Here is a 21,853-nt window from a genome sequence, read left to right as displayed (position 1 = left end):
GCAAGGATGGAAGGCTGAGTCAACCTTGAGCCTGGTGAGATTTGAACTGCCAAATTGCAGGTAGCCTGCAGTCAGCAGAAGTAGCCTACATGCAGTACTGCACTCTAACCACTGCGCCACTGTGGCTCATGATGATGGTGTCCTTTCAGTCCTGTACAACTCTTGGTGGGTTCTATGGGCCAGCTCTCTCCTCATTTTCCAATCTTGAATTACTTCTCTGAGTTTTTTTACTGTGGTTAAAAATGCTGAGCTTGTCAGCTGACAGACCGGATTCAAGACCTGAGCACTGCATGAGGGGATGAGCTCCTGTTTCTTGCTCCAGCTCCTGCCCACCTAGCAGTTTGAAAGCATGCAAATGCAAGTAGATAAATAGGTACCATTTCATTGGAAAGGCAACAGCAGCTAGGCGCCTCAGCATATAGTCATGCTGCCCATCTTTGAACAACAGAAATGAGCACCACCCCCTAGAATTGGGCACAACTGGGCAGGGGAAACCTTTACCTTTATTTAGTGTATGGCGATGTTACATTACATACAGGAGACTATAGTTGGAGTACGAAGTAGCAACAGAAATAGCACTTAGACTTGTATACCACTTCATGGTCCTTTACAGCCCTCTCTAAGTGGTTTACAGAGTCAGCCTCTTGCCCCCAACTATCTGGGTCCTCATTTTACCCACCTCAGAAGGATGGAAGGATGAGTCAACCTTGAGCCTGGTGAGATTTAAACAGCCAAACTGAAGGCAGCTGGCAGAAGTAGCCTGCAGCACTGCAGTCTTAACCACTGCGCCACCATGGCTCTTAGTTGTTTGCTTTCTGATCGTTGCTAGTCCATTCAGTTCACGCTCATGTAGCACAGAGTCTAGAAGGTTCAACAGTATTCTGCAGTGTCATCCAGGGCTTTCTTCCTTCACTGATGCTGCTTCACACTCAGGCATTGCAGTGGGAAAGGAAGGTCCAGCACAACCATACAAAGCACCATTATTTTCCCACCGAAATTGTACCTATTTATCTACTTGCACATAGCATGCTTTCAAACTTACAGGTTGGCAGGAGCTGAGGCAAGTTACGAGAGTTCATTCTGCCATGTGATACTGGGGCTCGAACTACCGGAGTACAGACCTCCTCCAGTGTCTTTAAGATACTGAGCCACCTCACCTCTAGTTAAGTGGGTGGCGGGTTAGGATGGCAAGCTGCATGCCCAGCTTGTATAGACACTCACCCGCCCTGGCATTTGGCAGAAGAGTGTTTGCAGCTCCACAAACTATTCTCAGCTTCTTCTAAAGTTCCATGACCCTGAAAAGACAAAAAAAAAAGACTTTTTTTAATGTTTATGAAAATGAAAATCAACTTTTCACTGCTCCTTGGCTCAGAGGTCTCTTTTTACTGCTTCAATGAATGGAAACTAATCAAAGGGAGAACCAGCCCAGGAAATAAGGTTGGTTCTCTCCTTGATTAGGAGAGGGAGAACTAAGGAGAAGTTTCCTGACAGCGAGAACAATTAATCTGTGGAATGGCTTGCTCTGGAAGTCGTGGGTGCTCTAACATTGGAGGTTTTTAAGAAGAGATTGGATATCCCTTTGTCTGAAGAGGTGTAGGGTTTCCTGCCGGAGCAGGGGGTTGGACTAGAAGACCTCTAAGGTACCTTCCAACTCTGTTATTCTATTCTGCTTCATCTTCCCACTGGAAGGAGACTCAGACCAGGAGGGGGGTCATTTGCCAATGGGAAATGAAGGGAGCTTTGACCAACACCTTCTTGGCAGACAGTTTTGTGAATTCTGAGGTCAGCCTCTTGTGAACACGAGTTCCTTTGAGATGCTGCCAAGTTTGAGAAAAGCCTCATCAAATTCAACAGACCAGGCATAACATTTCAGGATACCTGCTGACTGGCTGAGATGGGGGATGATGGTTCATGGTCAGACGGGCATTTGGTGCTATTTTCCCAACGCCTCTGAAAGACTGGTGTAATTCTACATGGAGCCTGCTTTTCTATTTTTCTCAGCAGAAAGAGGGCAGAGAAGAGCAACCAAGATGATTAGGGGACTGGAGGCTAAAACATATGAAGAACAGGTTGCAGGATCTGGTCATGGCTAGTCTAGGGAAGAATAGAATAACAGAGTGGGAAGGGACCTTGGAGGTCTTCTAGTATAACCCCCAGCCTACGCAGGAAACCCTACACCACTTCAGACAAATGGTTGTCCAATCTCTTCTTAAAAACTTCCAGTGTTGGAGCATCCACAACATCTGATGGCAGGCTGTTCCATTGATTAACTGTTCTAACTGTCAGGAAATCTCTCCTTAGTTCTAAGTTGCTTCTCTCCTTGATTAATTTCCACCCATTGCTTCTTGCCCTACCCTCATGTGGTTTAGTTTAACTTACATTGGGATGTTTTTAATGTGAGATGTTAGGTCATATGATGGTTCCCAAGTATGAAAAAAAATTGCCAACCCCTGGTTTTCTCTGGTGCGTCTAGGACAATTCGCCATGGGAAAATTCCATGCAGGATAACTCAACATGATAAATGTTGTTCCATTTTTGTCAATGGAAATAATGAAGAAACAGTGGCGGATAACTTTTATTGTGTTAAGTTATTCCATGTGGAATTGTCCCACGGTGACTTGGCCATGATGAGCTGTCTCATGGTGTGTTGACTATGGCAAAAATAGCCTCAGCAAGTTGGCTGCAGTGAGATGGCCATGGTGAGATCTCCCCTTCTGCTCTGATTTTAACAGCTTAGATGCAGGCACATTCATTGTTCTCTCTTCCCAGGTACATGATGATGCGGGATTGCTGGCACGCTGTTCCATCCCAACGGCCGACATTTAAGCAGCTGGTCGAAGACTTAGATAGGATCGTGGCCATGACCTCAAACCAGGTAAAAGCCCCCCCCCACCCCCACCCATGTCCATTTTGCCCTAATTAGACTGCTGGTCTAAGTCTTTGCTGCTTTCCTATGGAGACGGATGGGTAGATAGGCAAATAGGGCAGTGGAAAATCACAAGCAGGAGGGGCAAATTGTCTGAGATGTTAGGAAGGTGGCTCTATTTTTAAAATTAAGGTATATGACCATTATAAGGGACAAATTATATGTTTTTTATATTTTTGTCCTCACCTAGGCTTCCTGAGAAAGCATAAAGATTTCAAAAAACTGATAGAAAATAAGTCCAGGTGCCATAACTCAATTTCCATATAATGCTACCTGGATGACAGAATAATCATTGACATATAGTATCGACACGGTGGCTAAGTGGCTAAGACACTGAGCTTGTCAATCAGAAAGGTCGGCAGTTCGGCTGTTTGAATCCCTAGTGCCATGTAACGGAGTGAGCTCCCATTACTTGCCCCAGCTTCTGCTAACCTGGCAGTTCGAAAGCACGTAAAAAATGCAAGTAGAAAAATAGGAACCACCTTTGGTGGGAAGGTAACAAACAACATTCTGTGTGCCTTCGACGTTTAGTCATGCCGGCCACATAACAACAGAGACGTCTTGGGACAGTGCTGGCTCTTCGGCTTTGAAATGGAGACGAGCACCGCCCCCTAGAGTCGGGAACGACTAGCACATATGTGCAAGGGGAACCTTTACCTTTATGAAGTTATATTTTAGTGCTTCCTTTTTATATACATAGGTTGTAGCTTATATACCTGTAACCTTTGCCTTTACCTTTAATAGTACTGATGATGTTACCTAGATTGATAATGAAAAGTCTGCAAGAAAACCCAAACTTAGAGAGCATCAACGCCCTACAGTTGAACCCTGAGCTACAAATTCCCTCTTCCATGGTCGACTTTTGTACCTTCTTCAAGAGAAATGACACCAGCTTCATTTCATTTAGGAAGTCATAGAAACTTACCTCCTGCAAACTCAGTTTTAGTGACCAATTCCCCATTTCTCCATTTTCACCTGAGTTCGTCTCCAAGACCCTTCCGCCAACATGAGAAGAGCATTAGTCAGGGGTGGGATTCAGCCGGTTCAGACCAGTTCGGGTGAACTGGATGTTAATTTTAGATCTGATTCACCGAACTGGTAGTTACAAGGACTGGCTGGCCCCACCCACCCTGCCCCTCCCAGGAGTCTCCATGTGGGCTGTTTTGGATGCCAGATAATTGCAGGGCCTGCACGGAGGCTCTGGGAGGGTGAAAAATGGGCCTCCTGGAAGTTCCGGAAGTTCAGAAATGGGCTTGTTTCCAGCCTCTGGAGCCCCAGGGTGGAGGCTGTTTTCACCTGCCCAGAAACTAGAGAAAAGCCTCCAGAGCCTGGGGAGGGCGAAGAACAGGCCTCCCAGAAGTCCAGAAACGGTACTGTTTCTGGCTATCAGAGGGCCTCCGGCAGGGCGAAAACATCCCTACCAAAGGCTCAAGGAAAGCCTCTGGAGCCTGGGAAGGGTGAAAACACAGACACACACACACACTGCCAGTGGTGCAGGAGGCCGAGTAGACCATGCCCACTGGGCAGAGAACCGGTTGCTAACATCTTCCAATCCCACCCCTGGCATTAGACATTGTTCTCACAATCATTCTCTTCTCGTTCTCTTTAGGAATACCTGGACCTCTCTCTACCATTGGATCAGTATTCTCTCAGTTTTCCAGACACTCGCAGTTCCACCTGCTCTTCTGGGGAGGACTCCGTTTTTTCCCACGATCCCCTCCCTGACGAACCTTGTCTTCCCAAGCATCCACCTCACCTTGCCAACGGCGGACTCAAAAGGCGCTGATGCTGCAACATCTGTGGGACCCTTCTGTGCATGCGAGTGTGGAGCGTGTGTGTCTGTGAATGAATGGGTGTGCGTCTGTGTGCACAGTCTCTGTCCAGCTGGGCTGGAAGGAGGACCACCGGAGGGCATTGAGGAACTGCGAAAAAGTCCATTCCAAGCAACCAAGCCTACTCATCCTCATCTCCTTCGCTACACTGCCATCTGTTGCAAGCCTTAAGCCTTCTGAAGAGCTGCTCATACGAATCTTGTAATCTTGGGTGGGAAGCGGTGTCTAAACAACAACGAAAAGGAAGATCCAGACGTCTGTTTCCTAGACAGAAGCATGCTGTTACTTCTCAGAAGGAGATTCTGGAGTAGGGGGTGAAAAACATTCCCATGAAGATGAAAGTCCTTTCTTTTTCCCCATTCATAAATCCGACCTCTGCAACCTGTGAGAGCTGAGAAAGCAAGAAATCAAAGCTGCCATGCATGAGGCTACCTTACCTGTGGGCATCAGGATTCTCTACGCCAGGGGTGTCAAACTCCATTTCATTGAGGGCTGCATCAGGGTTGTGTTAGACCTTGGGGGCTGGGTGGGCATGGCCAGCTCGACGTTACTTGTGTCAGGGGTGCCTGTGGTGGCCCGTGCACTCTGCCAGCAGAAATGGAGCTCGGGATTTCTGAGATTTCTGAAATGGAGCTCGGGAGCTCCGTTTTTGCTGGCGGAGGGTTGCAGGAGGCCCTTGCAGCCTCCCGAGCTCCATTTCCGCTGGCAGAGATACCACAGGCTGGTCCCCTGTTTCCAGGGGCCCCCACAGGGCAGATCTAAGCACCCCGTGGGCCCGATGCGGCCCGCGGGCCTTGAGTTTGACACCCCTGCTCTACACTGAAAAATCTTTAGCATCTCCTCTCTGGGTATCTGTTGCCGTCTCATCTAAAAGCGGAGTCCGCACGGACGATAACCACCTAATTCTGGGAGCTATGCAGCACAACATTTCTGCAGGTTGAACAGAGAAAGATACTCCATTGTTCCTGAGGTGTCATAGGAGCGCACTGTCCATTGGTACTTTGTTGACCAAACCTGAAAGTGATCAACCACAAAATACACATCATACACAGCTCTCTGGCCTAACATTTAAAGGAGTTAGCCCCAATTGAACCCAGGGCTTGGACATTTTCAGACAAAATCAAGGAAATTTTTAAAAAAAGAACTTTTGTACATAGCTGCCACAAAATGTATAAATATTAATTATATATTTACATGGTCCTTTTTTTTTAATGGTGGTTACCAGAGAGAATATCACCTTGATAGTAAGTTTACTAGTGACTGGTAGGTATCAGTTGCTATAAAAGAAAAGCCCCCAAACAAATCATATATTTTGCTACTTCTGCTGGTTTTGCTTCGTTTTGTTTTATTATTATTTTTTTAAATTATGTTCTAAAACTTTTATTTTCGGTTTAGGTACTTCAATAAAAATTGCTGCTTCGGTTTTATATGGGATTATATCAAAACAGCGAGTTTGTGGGTGTACCAAGCCTTTTGGGGGACGGATTTGAAATCTTGCCCATCTCCTTTTATGCTCACCTGTGTTTCACCCCCACCCCCCTCTAGACCAGTGGTGGGATTCAAAACCTTTTACTACCAGTTTGGTGGGCGTGGCTTGGTGGGTGGCAGGGGAAAGGATACTGCAAAATCCCCATTCCCACCTCGCTCCAGGGGAAAGATACTGCAAATTCCCCATTTCCTCCCGATCAGCTGGAACTCGGGAGGCAGAGAATAGATGGGGGCAGGGCCAGCCAGAGGTGGTATTTACCAGTTCTCCAAACTACACAAAATTTCCGCTACTGATCCTCCAGAACTGATCAGAAGCTGCTGAATACCACCTCTGCTGTAGACCTAGAGTCCCCCTCCATAAATCCCCTTACTCCCTTGCTGTTAAGATAGAGTAATGCCAGCCATCCTGCTAGGCCTAATTTAGTGACTTTAAAAAGACTGAGTGCTATTCTTTACTGCTAGAAATGGCCCATCTCCCATTTTATACTGAGGGAACAAAGTTTCCCCAGACAACCCACAGGAAAAATTCTCTCAACAGATTGTGCTAGGTTGGCAGCTTCGAATAACCACAGGACGTCCTCAACGTACAACCTCAACAGAGTCCAAAATTTCCATGGCTAACCAAGACAGTTGTTAAGTGAAATTTGCCCCCATTTTGCAACCTTTCTTTGCCCCTGTTGTTAAGAGAATCATTGCAGTTAAACTAGTAACACGGTTGTGAAATGGATATAGCTTCCCAGTTGACTTTTGTTGTCTTGGAAGGTCACAAATACATGACCCCGGGACACTACAACCGTCATAAGTACGTGCCAGTTGCCGAGCATCTGAATTTTGATCACGTGACCACTGGGAGGCTACCACTGGCCATGTGAAAAATGCCCATTGCTCACATATTTTTTTTCAGGGCTGCCGTCATGTCAAGCTGTCACTAAACAAGTGACTGTAAGTGGAGAACTTCCTGTAACTCTCCTTCCTCACCAACTTTGCTTGTCAGAAGTTTGCAAAAGGGGATCACACAACCCACAGGACACTGCAACCGTCACAAGTATGAATCAGTTGCCACGCATCTGAAATTCGATCACGTGGTCGTGGGGCTGCTTGTAAGTCGAGGAATACCAGTATTTGGGCATAGGAAAAAAAATCTAAATGATTTGTCTCTTATTTCTTGTCCTTTTTTTAAAGAAAAACCCGGGGGGTATTTTAAAAATCAAGAAATCTTATGGGAGAAGCGGATTCTCCAAGTTAGGAGAAAGATCTTCACTGCCTTTTCTTCAAACGCCACTACATTATCCCAACTGCTACTGTATTTCCCCCAAAATAAGACCTAACCGGAAAATTAGCCCTAGCATGATTTTTCAGAATCCTTGTGATATAAACCCTACCCAAAATTAAGACCTAGTTAAGATCGACCAGATGGGCACATTTACCAATTTCCCAAAAAATAACACCTATCTGGAAACTAAGCCCTAATGCAGTGATGGTGAACCTTTTCTTACAGCATGCCAAAATTGTGTGCATGTACGTGCCTACCCACACCAATTCAATCCTCCCCCCCCACTTGCACATATATGTGCAGCACCCTTCCCCCGCACACGCATGTGTGCACAACCTCTCCCGAGGCACCGGAGGCTTTCCTGAAGCCTGGGGAAGGTGAAAACAGCCTCCCTCAGCCCTCCGGAAAGGCAAAAATTAGCTTACAGCGAACTTGCCAGCAAATATGGCTCGTGCCATGGATTCACCATCATGGCCCTAATGTGTCTTTTGGAACACAATATAACACCGGGTGTTAATTTTGGAGAAATATGGTAACAAACCTGTACAAATTTTGCTATGGGAAGTATTACTTGCTTTAAATTCGCCTACTAATACTTTATTCCCGGGGTGTGTCCTTTTTGATCCATTCTGTGGATGCTGGGATCCAATTGCATCTTCTCTGCAGAACCAAAGTAACACTCATACAGTCCAGGTAGCCCTCGACTTACAACAGGTCATTTAGTGAGCATTCAAAGTTACATCATCACTGAAGAAAAAGTGACTTACAACCATTTTCTCACACTTTGCAATATCCTCATGGTCCCATGAGCAACATTTGGATGCTGGTTCATATTTGTGACGGTTGCAGTCTCCCCTTTTGTGACTTTCTGACAAGCCAAGTCAACAGGGAAGTCAAATTCATTGAATCACCAGGTTATTAACAAGTGCAATTGATTCACTTGACCATGGGAAGAAAAGTTGTAAAATGGAGCCAAACTCACTTCACAAATGTCTCATTTAACAACCTAAGTTTTGGGCTCAGTTGTCATTATAAGTTGAGGACTACCTGTATTCTCAAGTTCTTTCCTCTGTTCCTGCCATTGTAAAGGCACGAGTCCCTGGTACCCACCAAATCTTTTGGTCCTGCTGCTCCCAGAATTCCCCAGCAAACTTTGTGCTGGAGGATTCTGGGAGTTGCACCCCCATGTATTTGGTGTCATGTTTTTATGTAACCTAAATCCACCATCATTCATCCTATACGCCGAAGCTTGTCCTGCCTTTGTATGGAATCGGATGAATTGCGTTTTTAAACATTTCTGTATCAGATTTGGAAGTCTTGTAATTTATTTTTTAAAGGAAATAATTTTAATTGTTGAGAGTCCTGGAACTCTCTTGTTGCCTCCCTTTGTGTGCCTTTTTTTCCAGAATTGATGGCAAACTGGAGAATAAATCATACATTTATGTCCACTTCAATATATTTTCTTTGGTGGCTAGAATGCCCACATTTCAGCCTAGAGATCTTGACAGGGTTAAATTCGCAGGAGCTTGAAAAGCTGACATGGAAGTGAATTTTCTGTGTGCATTCTTGTTTAGAAAATATCCTGGAACATTAATTGCCTGTTGTATATGCAACTAGTTGATAACCCGATGTTGCTCGGATATATATTTATAGGGGAAAAATGTCTGAACCAAATGGAATTTCTAATGTGTGATTTTTCCCCTTACCAGAGGGAGCCCCCTTGTGGAATACTGTGAAGCTGTTACCATGGCAACTCAACTGCGCTGTACAGTAGAAGCCATTTTAAGGCACAACAGGCTGTATTTTACAGAACACACACAAGGTGTGTTAGGGGTGTCTTATCTGCACACACACATACACACCCCCAGTATTTGTTTCCAGAGAGTAAGTCATCTGTGTACCAAGTTTGGTTGAAATTGCTTGAGGCATTCCAGTTATGCTGGAACACACACACACACACACACACACACACACGAAGATGATGACTCCCTGGGGAGGTCAGTCAGCCCATTGCAGAGAACATAACAGGCAGAAGTCTTTAAGCCAGAGAGTTTCACACAAGCAGGTTGTGCTGTTAAAGAATTAAGGATCAAAGTTACAAGGCAGCACACACAAGTTGCACAACTACTAGTTTAGTTTAGTTTAGTTTACTTTGTTGACATTGCACCTCGTACAATGAAATTAAATGCCATCTTCAGTGTACTTTGTAACTATAAAAATAAACCACAAATACATCCTTCATATTCTATACAATTGAATTGAAAACCTTGATTTTGCATTAATATTGCACTACACAGTAGAATTCAATATAGTTACTGCTCTGGGATAAAAGCTGTTTTTCAGCCTATCTGTCCTTGTTTTTATTGTCCTGTACCGTCTGCCAGATGGTAATAGTTCAAAAAAAGGTGCCCAGGATGAGATGGATCTTTAAGAATGTTTTGAACTTTCTTAAGGCAGCTGAAGCTATAAAGCTCTTCCAAAGAGGAGAGAGGGAAACCAATGACCCTCTGGGCAATGATCTTAGTATGGCTAAATTCAGCTTCCAATTGCAATTCCCAGACCCCCAAAGTTGGGTTGACAAAATCAGAAACGAGGAGATGATAAACCACCTGGGAAAGCCAAGGGAAATCATCAAAACCATCAAAAAGCAGAGAATATTTTGGAGGTGTGATACAATAGCCAAAAAAATATGGCATCCTTCCCTTAATCCTCCAGGGAAAGATTGAAGGCAAAGGAGGTCCAGGAAAAAGAAGAACATCATGGCTTCAGAATCTAAGGGACCAGTTTGGACAAAACTCAGCAGCACTTTTTTGTGTGACTGTTGATAAAAATAGGATCGTCAATGTGATCGCCAACTTCTGATGACGGATATGGTTCAAGAAGAAGACGACACCCCCCCCCCCCAAATCACCTAAAATAGTCTTTTTCCCAGGACCTCAAAGCAACACTGACTAGAAAATGGTAACAAATAGGAAGACCCTTGAACATTAGTCTGATGCCGTCATCCTGGAGAGCACAGGTGTTTCCTGCTGCTGGGAAGACTGTTTGGGTACATACATAATTATTGTTGCTCGATTATTAATCTGGCTTAAAATACTGTTTCTGGAAGTACCATATTTTTGGAGTATAAGATGCACCCTTTTCCTTCAAAAAAGAGAGTGAAAATCTGGATGTGTCTTATACACTGAATACAGCATTTTTTTTGCCTCCTGAAACCCCACCCCACTCACCAAAATGGTCATGCATAGCCTTTAGGAGGCTTTCAGAGTGCTTCTGGGAGCTGGAGAGGGCAAAAATGAGCAAAAAGCAGTCCGTTTTTTGCTCAGTTTTGCCTCCCCAGCCCCCAGGAGCACTCTACAAGCCTCCTAAAGGCTATCCATGCCCTTTTTTGAGAGGTTTGCAGAGCAAAAACTTTTTTTTTAATTTGCCTCTTCAAAACCTTGGTGTGTCTTATACTCCAAAAAATACGGTAGATCTATTGGGAGGAGCGTAAAACCATGGTCTAAATCAGGCTGTCCATGTAGAACTCAATACAGACTAATAAGAGTTGGAAGAGACTTTAGAAGTCTTCTAATCCAACCTCCTTTGTGTGTTGCAAGAGGCAAGTAATGGGAGCTCACCCCATTACAGAGCACTAGGGATTCGAACTGCCGACCTTTCAATCGACAAGTTCAGCACCTTAGCCACTGAGCCACCATGTCCCTTTGAGCCACCACGTCCCTTATAATATATATATAACACAATATAATAATAGGGCCACACATTTTCCTATCATAGTGGTGTAGTATTTCCCAGTACTTAACAACTATTGTGATTCACATAACAGCTGTGGTCAAAAAAAAGGTCATAAAACGGGGTGAAATCCATTTAAGAAAATGTTTCACTTAGCAAGAGAAATGCTGGACTCAATTGTGGTCACAAATTGAAGTCTACCTGTATTCCCTTCAATTAAGATAACCATCCAGAAAAGCCAATAATCCCATCTGAGAACTGGCCAATCTAATCTGTGCACCCCTATTCAGGGGTGGGATTCAGCCAGTTGAGACTGGTTCGGGCGAAGTGGTAGTTCCAGGGAGCATTTGGCCCCGCCCACTCACCCCTGTGCTTTCCTGTCCTATATTTCCCTGTGTTTTTAGCTCAGTTGATTCATGCAGCACTGTGGATTGCTGCGCATCAGCTGTTTTACTCACTGGCGCTGCAGTAGAAGGTAAGTTTTAAAACTTAAAAAAGTTTTTTTAATTGCTGCATGCGCGCGCAAAGCGTGTACTCATGAGCTGGTTGTTAAACTGGATGCCTCCCACCATTGCCCTTATTCATGTTCTGCAGAAGAATTTGAGGCTGGTTGTTTCAGCAAATAATAATAAAAAAAACACCACATAGCTATGGGCTACTAGAGCCAGATGTTTTGGCATTGCTCTGCGCATTGCCTTTCTCTTATGAAATAGCTTCAATTCAGGGACAGCTGGGCTCTAGGAACATCCTGAAATGTGACCAATTGAGCATGTAACTTTAATTGCCTTCCTGCTGGACTAGGAAGCGTAAGAGTTCCCTGGGTAGGGAACTGTATACTCACACATCCCTGGAGGATAAAGATAGCTAAAAATGGACAGATCTCAGCTGGTTCCTTCACATTACATTTCTTCCTGGCTGTTTTTGTCACACCTAGATATTTTATGGTTTCTGTCACTACACAGCTAGAGATAGTTCTTGAGTCACGAGCATTCATGACAGGGGTGGGATTCAGCCAGTTCAAACCGGTTTGGGCGAACCAGTTTGCTCTGACCAGTGGTGGGTTTCAAACATTTTTAGAACCTCTTCTGTAGGTGTGGTCAACTTGTAAAATGTGGTGAAACTCACTTAACAACACTCTTGCTTACCAACCAAAATGTTGGCTCAAAAACTCTGGCATTGAAGCACGCAAGTCTTAAAGGTGTCAAGTTACAAGACCCTTGCACCCCTAACACTTTAGAAAAAAAAACCCAGGGGTGTTCAAACTTGACAGGTTTAAGACTTGTGGATTTCAACTCCCAGAATTCTCCTCTCGCTCTTCATCTTGATGATGTGCAGACAGGCAGGGGGAGGGAGCTGGAACCGGTTCTAAACGGCACTGTAGATTTGTGGAACCTCTTCTATAGAAGAGGTTAGAACTGGCAGGAACCCACCCCTGGCTCTGACGATCAGGCGGCTCCATTTGCCCAGCCTGCACTTTACTTACCTATATCCTCTCAGCTGATTCACGCAGCAGAGCGGATTGCTGCACCTCAGCTGTGTTACTCCCCAGAAGAAGGTATGTTTTGTTAAAACTGCGCACATGCGCACAGTGCACATCAGACAGAGGCACGCACGAAGCATGCAATCACGGCAGGATCCCACCATTGACTCTTGGCCAAGACAAGTTGCCTCTTCTACTGTTATCCACTCACATCTCTGGAAGCTTTGAAATCCACCAAGCTCCAGGAAGACTTACTCATCCCTCTGACTGAGCACCTTTAGAACAAAAGACGGCAGCTGTTCCTGCTTCTCACAAAACCCCAAGGCATTCTTTTTTTCCTTAAAATTGCTTTCCAAAATGTGTATCATTTATATCACTTCCATGGGCAGATAGCCTTGGCTTGAATAAGATGGTGCAGTGGTTAGAATGCAGGATTGCAGACTAATTCTGCTGACTGCCAACAGTTCCTTTCTGACTACTCCAGGTTGACTCATGTTTCCAAGTTGGTAAAATGAGATAAAATAAAATAATATTGTTGGGGACAATATGCTGACTCAGTAAACCACTTAGAGAGGGCTGTAAACCACTTCGAAGCGGTAAAAGGTAAAGGTTCCCCTCACACATATGTGCTAGTTGTTCCCGACTCTAGGGGGTGATGCTCATCTCTGTTTCAAAGCTGAAGAGCTAGCGCTGTCCGAAGATGTCACTGTAGTCATGTGGCCGGCATGACTAAATGCCGAAGGCACACAGAACACTGTTACCTTCCTTCCCATCAAGGGTGGTTCCTATTTTTCTACTTGCATTTTGACATGCTTTTGAACTGCTAGGTTGGCAGAAGCTGGGACAAGTAACGGGAGCTCACTCCATTATGTGGCGCTAGGGATTCAAACTGCCGAACTGCCGACCTTTCTGATCAACAAGCTCGGTATCTTAGCCACTGAGCCTAATGCTATTACTATGGCTATCAACTTGTTGGTAATAAGAAGGAATCCCCAGTGTTTTGCCTTTTTTTTAACCTCTGGATCCTGGATTTCTACAGTCTCTGATAGATGAAGATCTTTTTCCAAGTTGTTATTTGAATTTTCAGGTCCTTGATAAATGATGAAAACTGAACTTTCTAGGGAAGAGATCCAGAGGCAATAATAATTTTCTTGAAGCCCCAAAGCCCAGATTCAGATTTCTGGATTGAAAAATTCACTGATATACATTGGAGGGGAAAGGTAGAGAATGGATGTCCTCAGATCAGGCCAATCAGAATTGGTGATAGAAAACTGGATATATCCCCTCTATTTGGATCCATAGGTATTTATTTTGTTTTGAAGAAACATCCTTTTAAACGAGATGCTTCTCAGGTTCCTGCGAACTTGCAATACGTCACGTGACAACAACATGTCATCACAGGTTTGACACCCCTGGTGTAACGTATGAAGGATCTCTCCCTTATCCACTAAATTCTACACGTCCTGGTTTCATTGCCTTGAGAGAGAACAGTCTCCTGGACTTGGCCCATCATCCTGAATTGCATTAAATCAGAGGAAGGAACTGGCTGTAAACCCCTGTTGCACAGGAGGCAGGAGTTCTTGTTATAACTGGTTAGCAGAGTTGGAGGGGACCTTATAGGTCATCTAGTCCAACCCACCCCCACCCAAGCAGGAGACCCTACGTCAGGGCTGTCAAACTTGTGGCCAAATGCATCATGTGCTGGCCATGCCCATCCCCAGTTGAGTGAAGGAGGAAAAAGTCGCGATACATCACATGATGACACTGTGATGATGCAAATTTGACACCCCTGCCCTAAACCATTTCTGACAGATGGCAGTCCAATCTCTCCTTGAAAGTCTCAAGTGATGAAGCTCCCACAACCTCCGAAGGCAACTTCTCTTCCATGGGTTGATTGTTCTCATGGTCAGAAAGTTCCTTCTTATTTCCAGGTTGAATCTCTCCTTGGTCAGTTTCCATCCATTATTCCTTGTCTGGCCTTCAGGTGCTTTGGAAAATAGCTTGACCCCCTCCTCTCTGTGGCAGCCCCCCAAATATTGGAAGACTGCTATCATGTCTCCCCTGGTCCTTCTCTTCACTAGACTAGCCAGGCCCAGTTCCTGCAACCGTTCATCGTATGTTTTAGTCTCCCCTAATCATCCTGGTTGCTCTTCTCTGCACTTTTTCTAGAGTTTCAACATCTTTCTTATAGTGTGGTGACCAAAACTGGATACAGTATTCTAGGTGTGGTCTTGCCATAGCCCTTGCTCTGTGGATATCAGGATCAATCCTCTCCCTTCTTCGACCCCTGTCATTCAAAGCCTGATTAAATATGTTAATTTTCAACTGGCCCCTTGATGCCATTCCCTGCCACAATAGACAGTCTAAGGGCAAGAATATCTTTGTCAGTGAAAGGTGCCAGATTTTCTTTCATCTCTGCTCACCTCCACCTTGAATGTAGCGGGGAAAGCCTTGGGGGGATGAAAATCAAGACGACAAGCCTGGGAAAGGATTCAGCCAAGCACAATCAAGGCTTGCACCACAAGGCTCCTGAATGAAAAGAAGAAAGGAAGGAGGTAGGGGGAATGGAAAAAGGCTGCCAATTTCATAGGTGGCATTTACAGATGATAATCACTGACAATGGAGGCATTGTAAGGGAGAAGCGGGGCTTGCGATAGAAGGGTGGGCTCTCCTTGGGAGGGGGGAGGAAAGGAAAGCCTGCCTGCGAAATCATCTTTGGGGAAAGTTAGCCTTTGTTTTGCCTGCAGCTCTCCCTCCTCCAACTGCCACTCGCTGGTCTTAGACGCAGAGCCAACATACCATTTGCCTTGTCTACCAAGACAGTAGGTAGGGGAAGAGGTCATCGTCAACTTACAACCACCCTTGGAATAAGTGGTCTATGGAGATTCTCCATCATTCAGGTCCCCATCCATGTCCCAAAGGTGCTTTTTTCAAGAGGCAACTGGACTTTCTGGTTTTTCTTTGAAGATGTTTTGCTTCTCATCCAAGAAGCTTCTTCAGCTCTGACTGGATGGTGGGGAATGGAAGGATTTATATTCCTTGCAGGCAGCTGGCCATTTGCATCCGCTTAGAGCAGTGATGGGCAACCTTTTTGGCGTGGTGTGTCAAATATCGGCAAAAATCGAGCATAACTCGCGTTGTGTGTCACTTCGACAAAAACATAATTTTGCGCAATTTATAGTTGCTGCTAATGGCGCTCACAGTTCCCGTTGGCACTCTGCTGTTCCCTGCTGTGGTGCGGTCATAACCGACAGTCCCAGGAGTAGACTCTCTGTGCCGGCCTGACTGGAGAGAGGCGCGCACTGTTCCCGCGCTCCTCTCCTGCGGGTCCTCCCTCGCCGCGCTGATGACGTGTGTGCGCACGGCACGCACGCCTTACCAGCAGCCCCTGCGCTCAGAAAGGGGCGGCGGCGATACAGTAAGTGAGTGTGGGCGGGGGAGATCACATGTCCCGCCCCTCCGTTCCTCCAGCACAGATTCTTTCATCCTCGGCGGCCGTGCAGGAGCCGAGGATGAATCGCATGAAATAATGTGCGTGTCACCCCAAATGGCTACGCGTGTCAGCACTGACACGCGTGTCATAGGTTCGCCATCACTGGCTTAGAGGGTCGTTGAGGCCACTTGGAGGTTTTTCTGTGGCCTCAGGGTCACCTGAGTGGTGCAAATGGTTCCTGTAGTCTGCAGTTTTCCCCCCTGGAAATCTGTTCAAACTCCCACACCATTTAAAGGGTGTTCATCCCAAACTGTATGGCTAAACGTCTGTAGAGATTCTCAGTCATCCATGGCTGTCTCAAAGGTGCTCTTTCAAGAGGCAACTAGACTTTCTGGTTTTTCTTTGAAGATGCTTCGCTTGTCCTCCAAGAAGCTTCTTTGGCTCTGACTGGATGGTGGGGAATGGAAGGATTTATATTCCTTTCAGACAGCTGGTCATTTGCATCCTTTTAGAGAGTCATTGAGGCCACTTGGAGGTTTATCTGTGTTCTTGGGGTCACCTGAGTGGTGCACGTGGGTGTGGACCCTTCTTGGAACCGCTGAAAGGACACAGATAAGCCTCCAGGAGGCCTCAAGAACTCTCTAAAAGGATGCAAATGACCAGCTATCTGCAAGGAATATAAATCCTTCCAGTCTCCACCATCCAGTCAGAGCCGAAAAAGCTTCTTGGCTGAGAAATGAAATGTCTTCAAAGAAAAACCAGAAAGTCCTCTTGCCTCTTGGGGGGGGGAACACCTTTGGGACAGAATTTCCATGGCTAAGCGAGACAGTTTTCAAGTGAGTTGTGCCTGGTTTTATGACCCTTTTTGCTACGGTTGTTAAGCGAATCACTGTATTTAACTGAAACATGCAGTCCTTAAGTAAATGCCAACTTTGCTTGTCGGAAGCTGGCTCAAATGCTGATCACATGACTTTGTGTGGCCCCATGACCCCTGCACAACCATCCTGAATCCATTCGTTTCCCCAAGCACCCGAATTTTGATTATGTGACTATGGGATGCTATAACAGTTGATCGGTGAGGAGTTACTTTTTTAATGCCATTGTAACTTTGAATCTGTGCAGCATTCTGCGCGCCTTTGGCGTTGAGTCATGCCGGCCACATGACCACGGAGACGTCTTTGGACAGCGCTGGCTCTTCGGCTTTGAAACGAGGAGCACTGCCCCCTAGAGTTGGGAACGACAAGCACATATGTGTGAGGGGAACCTTTATCTAACTTTGAATGGTCACTGAATGAATGCTTGGAAGTCAAGGATTACCAGCCTTGTTGCTTAGAGGAAAAATATAGAAAACTAAAAATAAGGGAAACTTTATTACGGCCTCAATAAATGCATTCCAAGTGAATCTCTTTTGATCTGAAGCCTTAAATTCACTTACAACAATTAAAAGTGTTAATAGTACCCTTGGGGGTTATCCAACAGGATAACAGCAAGAGCTGAAAATCAAGACATAAGTTATTTCTTACACATTTTGTCATTCGGTTAATTAGTTACCATTTTCATTAATTTTTTTTCAACCCCCCCCCCCAACCTAGTTCAAGATGTTTCTAGATGTCAGTTCAAAACCATAATTGCTTTTAGATGCACCAATATCGCTTTCTGTTGCATAAGGAAAAGTCAGTGTCTGCTCTAGGGTATGACTCTCCATAAGGACATTTTACTTAGAGCCAATATCTTTATACTTGCTGAACTTCAAAACTAAAGGAATTCACTAGTTTGGGACATCAGAAGATAAACAGCAGGGATGTCCAACAACCTTGGCAATTTTAAGACTTGTCGACTTCAATTCCCAGAATTCCCCAGCTGAAGAATTCTGGGAGTTGAAGTCCATGAGTCATAAAGCCATGGAAAGGTTGGGATACCTACAATATAACATTCACTATTTCTCCAAGTAATGCCTCAGAAATTCCTCCTCCGAGGGTAGGACAAGCAGCAATGAGTGGAAACTAATCAAGGAGAGAAGCAACTTAGAACTAAGGAGAAAGTCTCTGATAGTTAGAACAATTAATCAGTGGAACAGCTTGCCTCCAGAAGTTGTGAATGCTCCAACACTGGAGGTTTTTAGGAAGATGTTGGATAGCCATTTGTCTGAGGTGGTGTAGGGTTTCCTGCCTAAGCAGAGGTTTGGACTAGTAGTCCCCCAAGGTCCCTTCCAACTCTGTTATTCTATTCTAATCATTGATGTATTAAGTCTCCATTTTCCCTTTAACCAGTATATGTAGAAAAATCCATCAGAAAAAATTAAAGGAAAAAGATTGGAGAACATTCCTGTGACACTCAATGCAAGAACGCCAGGGTTTTTCTCCATCACAGTATCAATACAGGTACTGCTCAATTGAGTCCCAAATTGTTAAATAAGGCATTTGTTAAGTGAGTTTTGCCCCATTTTACAACCTTTCTTGCCACACTTGTTAAGTGTCCCACCGCAGTTGATAAGGTAGCAACACCATTGTTAAGTTGGCCTGGCTTCCCTCCATTGATTTTGCTCGTCAGTAGGTTGCAAAAGGTGATCACACAGCCTTGGGACACAGCAACCGTCATAAGTATGAGTCAGTTGCCAAGCATCTGAATTTTGATCACCTGACCATGGGGATGCTGCAACAGTCGTAAGTGTGAACAATGGTCATAAGTCACTTTTTTCAGTGTTGTTGTAATTTTGAATGGTCACTAAGTGAACTATTGTAAATTGAGGATTAAATATATTCATTATTAGATTTTGGAACATATTCAGTGCCTCCTTTTTTTCATCATCCTCTTTTAATGACCCCATAATCCCTTGTGGGGTAGAGTCTGGGCAACTGAATGGAGCTGAGTGTTTAATGGCCAGATGCCCTTCCTGTTGCCAGTGCGGAGTTTTGTTCAGCAGATAAATTCTCATTGTGCCCAGAGAAAGAAATATCTGCCTCTACCTGGGATTGAACTCATAGGCTCCTGATTGTGAGGCGAGAGCTCTACCTCTAGACCACCACACCACTCACATTCTATGCCTCCTGAAGAAAGAAAAGTATCTGAACGTTAGCTATTTTTTCTGTTTCTCAGCTTCAGGGTCTGGCAATGTAGTTTGCTTAAATCAAATACAAATACAATAGTAGAGTTGGAAGGGACCTTGGAGGTCTTCTAGTCCAACCCCCTGCCTAGGCAGGAAACCCTATACCATTTCAGATAAAAGGCTGTCCAACATCTTCTTAAAGACTTCCAGTGTTGGGGCATTCACAACTTCTGGAGGCAATGTTATTCCACTGATTAATTGTTCTAAATGTCAGGAAATTTCTCTTTAGTTCTAAGTTCCTTCTCTCCTTGATTAGTTTCCACCCATTGCTTCTTGTTCCACCCTCAGGTGCTTTGCAGAATATCTTGACTCCCTCTTCTTTGGAGCAACCCCTGGGATATTGGAAGACTGCTATCATGTCTCTCCTAGTCCTTCTTTTCATTAAACTAGACATACTCAGTTCCTGCAACGGTTTTTCATATGTTTTAGTCTCTTCTTGTTGCTCTTCTCTGCACTCTTTCTAGAGTCTCCACATCTTTTCTACATGGTGAAGACCAAAACTGAATGCATTATTCCAAATGTGGCCTTACCAAGGCCTTATAAAGTGGTATTAACCCTTCACGTGATCTGGATTCTATCCTTCTGTTTATGCAGCCTAGAACTGTGTTGACTTTTTTGGCAGCTGTTGCACATGGCTGGCTCCTATTTAAATGGTTGTCCACTAGGACCCCAAGATCCCTCTCACAGATACTACTATTGAGCAAGTTACCACCTACACTGTACCTGTGCATTTCCTCTTTTTTTTTGCCCAAATGTAGAACCTTACTCTTTTCACCATTGAGTAAGGTTCACTATCATTATTTACAGGATCGAGTCCTTGAATCTCACAGCATCTAGTAATTGCATGCTTGTTCCACCTGTTTTTTTTCTTCTTTATTAGAACTGAGGCCTTGATCTACCAATACATTCTGAGTGTATCCACAGTTTACAAACAGTTTTCATTACAGCATAGTAGGTAAGTTAATATTACTGTCTTCTCCAGGGTTTTATCTAGATTACATACATCTGCTTTATGAATTCTGCACTGTGTCTTTTTTTTTACAAGGTTCTTAAACTTGCCTTAATTAGCATTGGCTGTAATGCTTCTCAAGGACAGTAATTCCTGCTAATTAGTGCTATCTTCGTATTTTTAGCATAATTTTTAATTTGGTGTGTGGGCATTGGTATCAAATGGCAGGCATTCTTCCAATATAGGTAGCAAACATTGGGGTGTTTCGTTTTGCGATTTGTTTTCCCTATATTTGCCATTAATTTTACTTTTTCCTCAAGTTACTCATAGATTTACATTATTTCTTTTTTCAAAGCTTTGGGGAGCTACCTTACATGGTGCTTCTTTTTGTATTCTTGCACAGTTCTGATGTCTTTATTCATGCTTGTAAATATGTTCAATATATTGTAAACATGCTTTTCATTTTTTTAAAAATCTTGTGGCAAGGAGGTATCCCCTGAAAATATGTTGGCTGAAACAGCAATTATGATAATCTCCATTACATGTTCCATCTGTTCAGAATGTCATCTTTATTGTCAGAATAGAATAGAATAGAATAGAATAGAATAGAATAGAATAGAATAGGATAGTTGGAAGGGACCTTGGAGATCTTCTAATCCAAACCTCTGCTTAGGCAGGAAATCCGATATAGAAAGCTGTAAAATCACTGTATATTGTTATGTATGTTCTGTGTTTTGTTTTGTCTTATTGTGTTTTTTTCTTTGCTGTGTCTTTCCTATTGTTTTTAAAGATCAAAACATTTAATAAAAATTATTTTTTTAAAAAGAAAATTCTATTTGGCAGCAGAATAAAGTACGGGCAGATGGAATAGGAATTCATCTATAAAGCATAATGTAACTTATGGGGGTTTGTGATTTAATCACGGTGTGTTATGTCTAAACCACTACTTTTTGTTATTGTTTAAGCTGTGTTTGCATATTACAAGTATTCAGGTGACTGAATGAATGTTCTGAGTTTGCACGCCATTAACAAGCCAAACCTGATGAATTGGCACAGCCCCCCCCCCCATTATAACTCAACAAACAAACTTCAAATAAAATGAATTGGCTGGATCTTTAAGTGAGAATGAATGGGGATGTCAGGGTTCCAAGTAACATCCCCAACGAAAGAAGACTCCAAGGCCTGAGTTTCCTCAAAGTTCCATTCTATTAGAGATGTCATATTGGCACATCTGGGAAAACCCCAATTTGAAAGCTTCCAGGTTTTCCCCACCCAAATGAAAGTCCAAGTCCCTGCCCTGAACACACAGGTCCATCACAAGGTCCAATCAAGCACCATCCAAAACTGGAGATGCCTCCCAGTCACACCACTCCAGGTCCAGGGCAAAGGTGTCCTTGACTCTCTGAAAAAGGAATGTTATTTTGACTAGATCTCACCCATACTCCATATAGTCCCCTCTCCCATTTTCCCACAGTAGAAATTGTGGCAGGCCCAATGTAAAAAGATGGCTTCCAGGTCTGACAGGCGAAGGTCGCCTTTTCCAACAGGGTTCATCTATTGTGTGTGTTTGTGTGTGTTTATATCTGTATGCATATGTGTGTGCGTGCACACACACACACACACACACACATATA

General features: G+C 44.2%; 1 protein-coding gene across 2 annotated transcripts in view; it reads left to right on the top strand.

Moving 5' to 3' along the window:
• FGFR1 (fibroblast growth factor receptor 1) overlaps positions 1 to 8,967 on the top strand; it is a 132,201-nt gene extending 123,234 nt beyond the window's left edge. For both annotated transcript variants that reach the window (XM_087706160.1, XM_087706161.1), the window contains exons 17-18: positions 2,770 to 2,875; positions 4,536 to 8,967. In XM_087706160.1, coding sequence (XP_087562286.1) covers positions 2,770 to 2,875; positions 4,536 to 4,712 — 283 coding nt within the window. In that variant the 3' untranslated portion in view covers positions 4,713 to 8,967. The remainder of the gene's footprint in view (positions 1 to 2,769; positions 2,876 to 4,535) is intronic.
• The last annotated feature ends 12,886 nt before the right edge of the window (positions 8,968 to 21,853 follow it).

This window comes from Thamnophis sirtalis, unplaced genomic scaffold (genome assembly GCF_051295495.1).
Source record: "Thamnophis sirtalis isolate CommonGarterSnake01/CBP01778 unplaced genomic scaffold, rThaSir2_p1.2 scaffold_2, whole genome shotgun sequence".
In the NCBI taxonomy this organism is placed as follows: Eukaryota; Metazoa; Chordata; class Lepidosauria; order Squamata; family Natricidae; genus Thamnophis; species Thamnophis sirtalis.
Note: the sequence above shows the minus strand (reverse complement) of the source record. Positions and strands in the feature narration are given on the sequence as shown.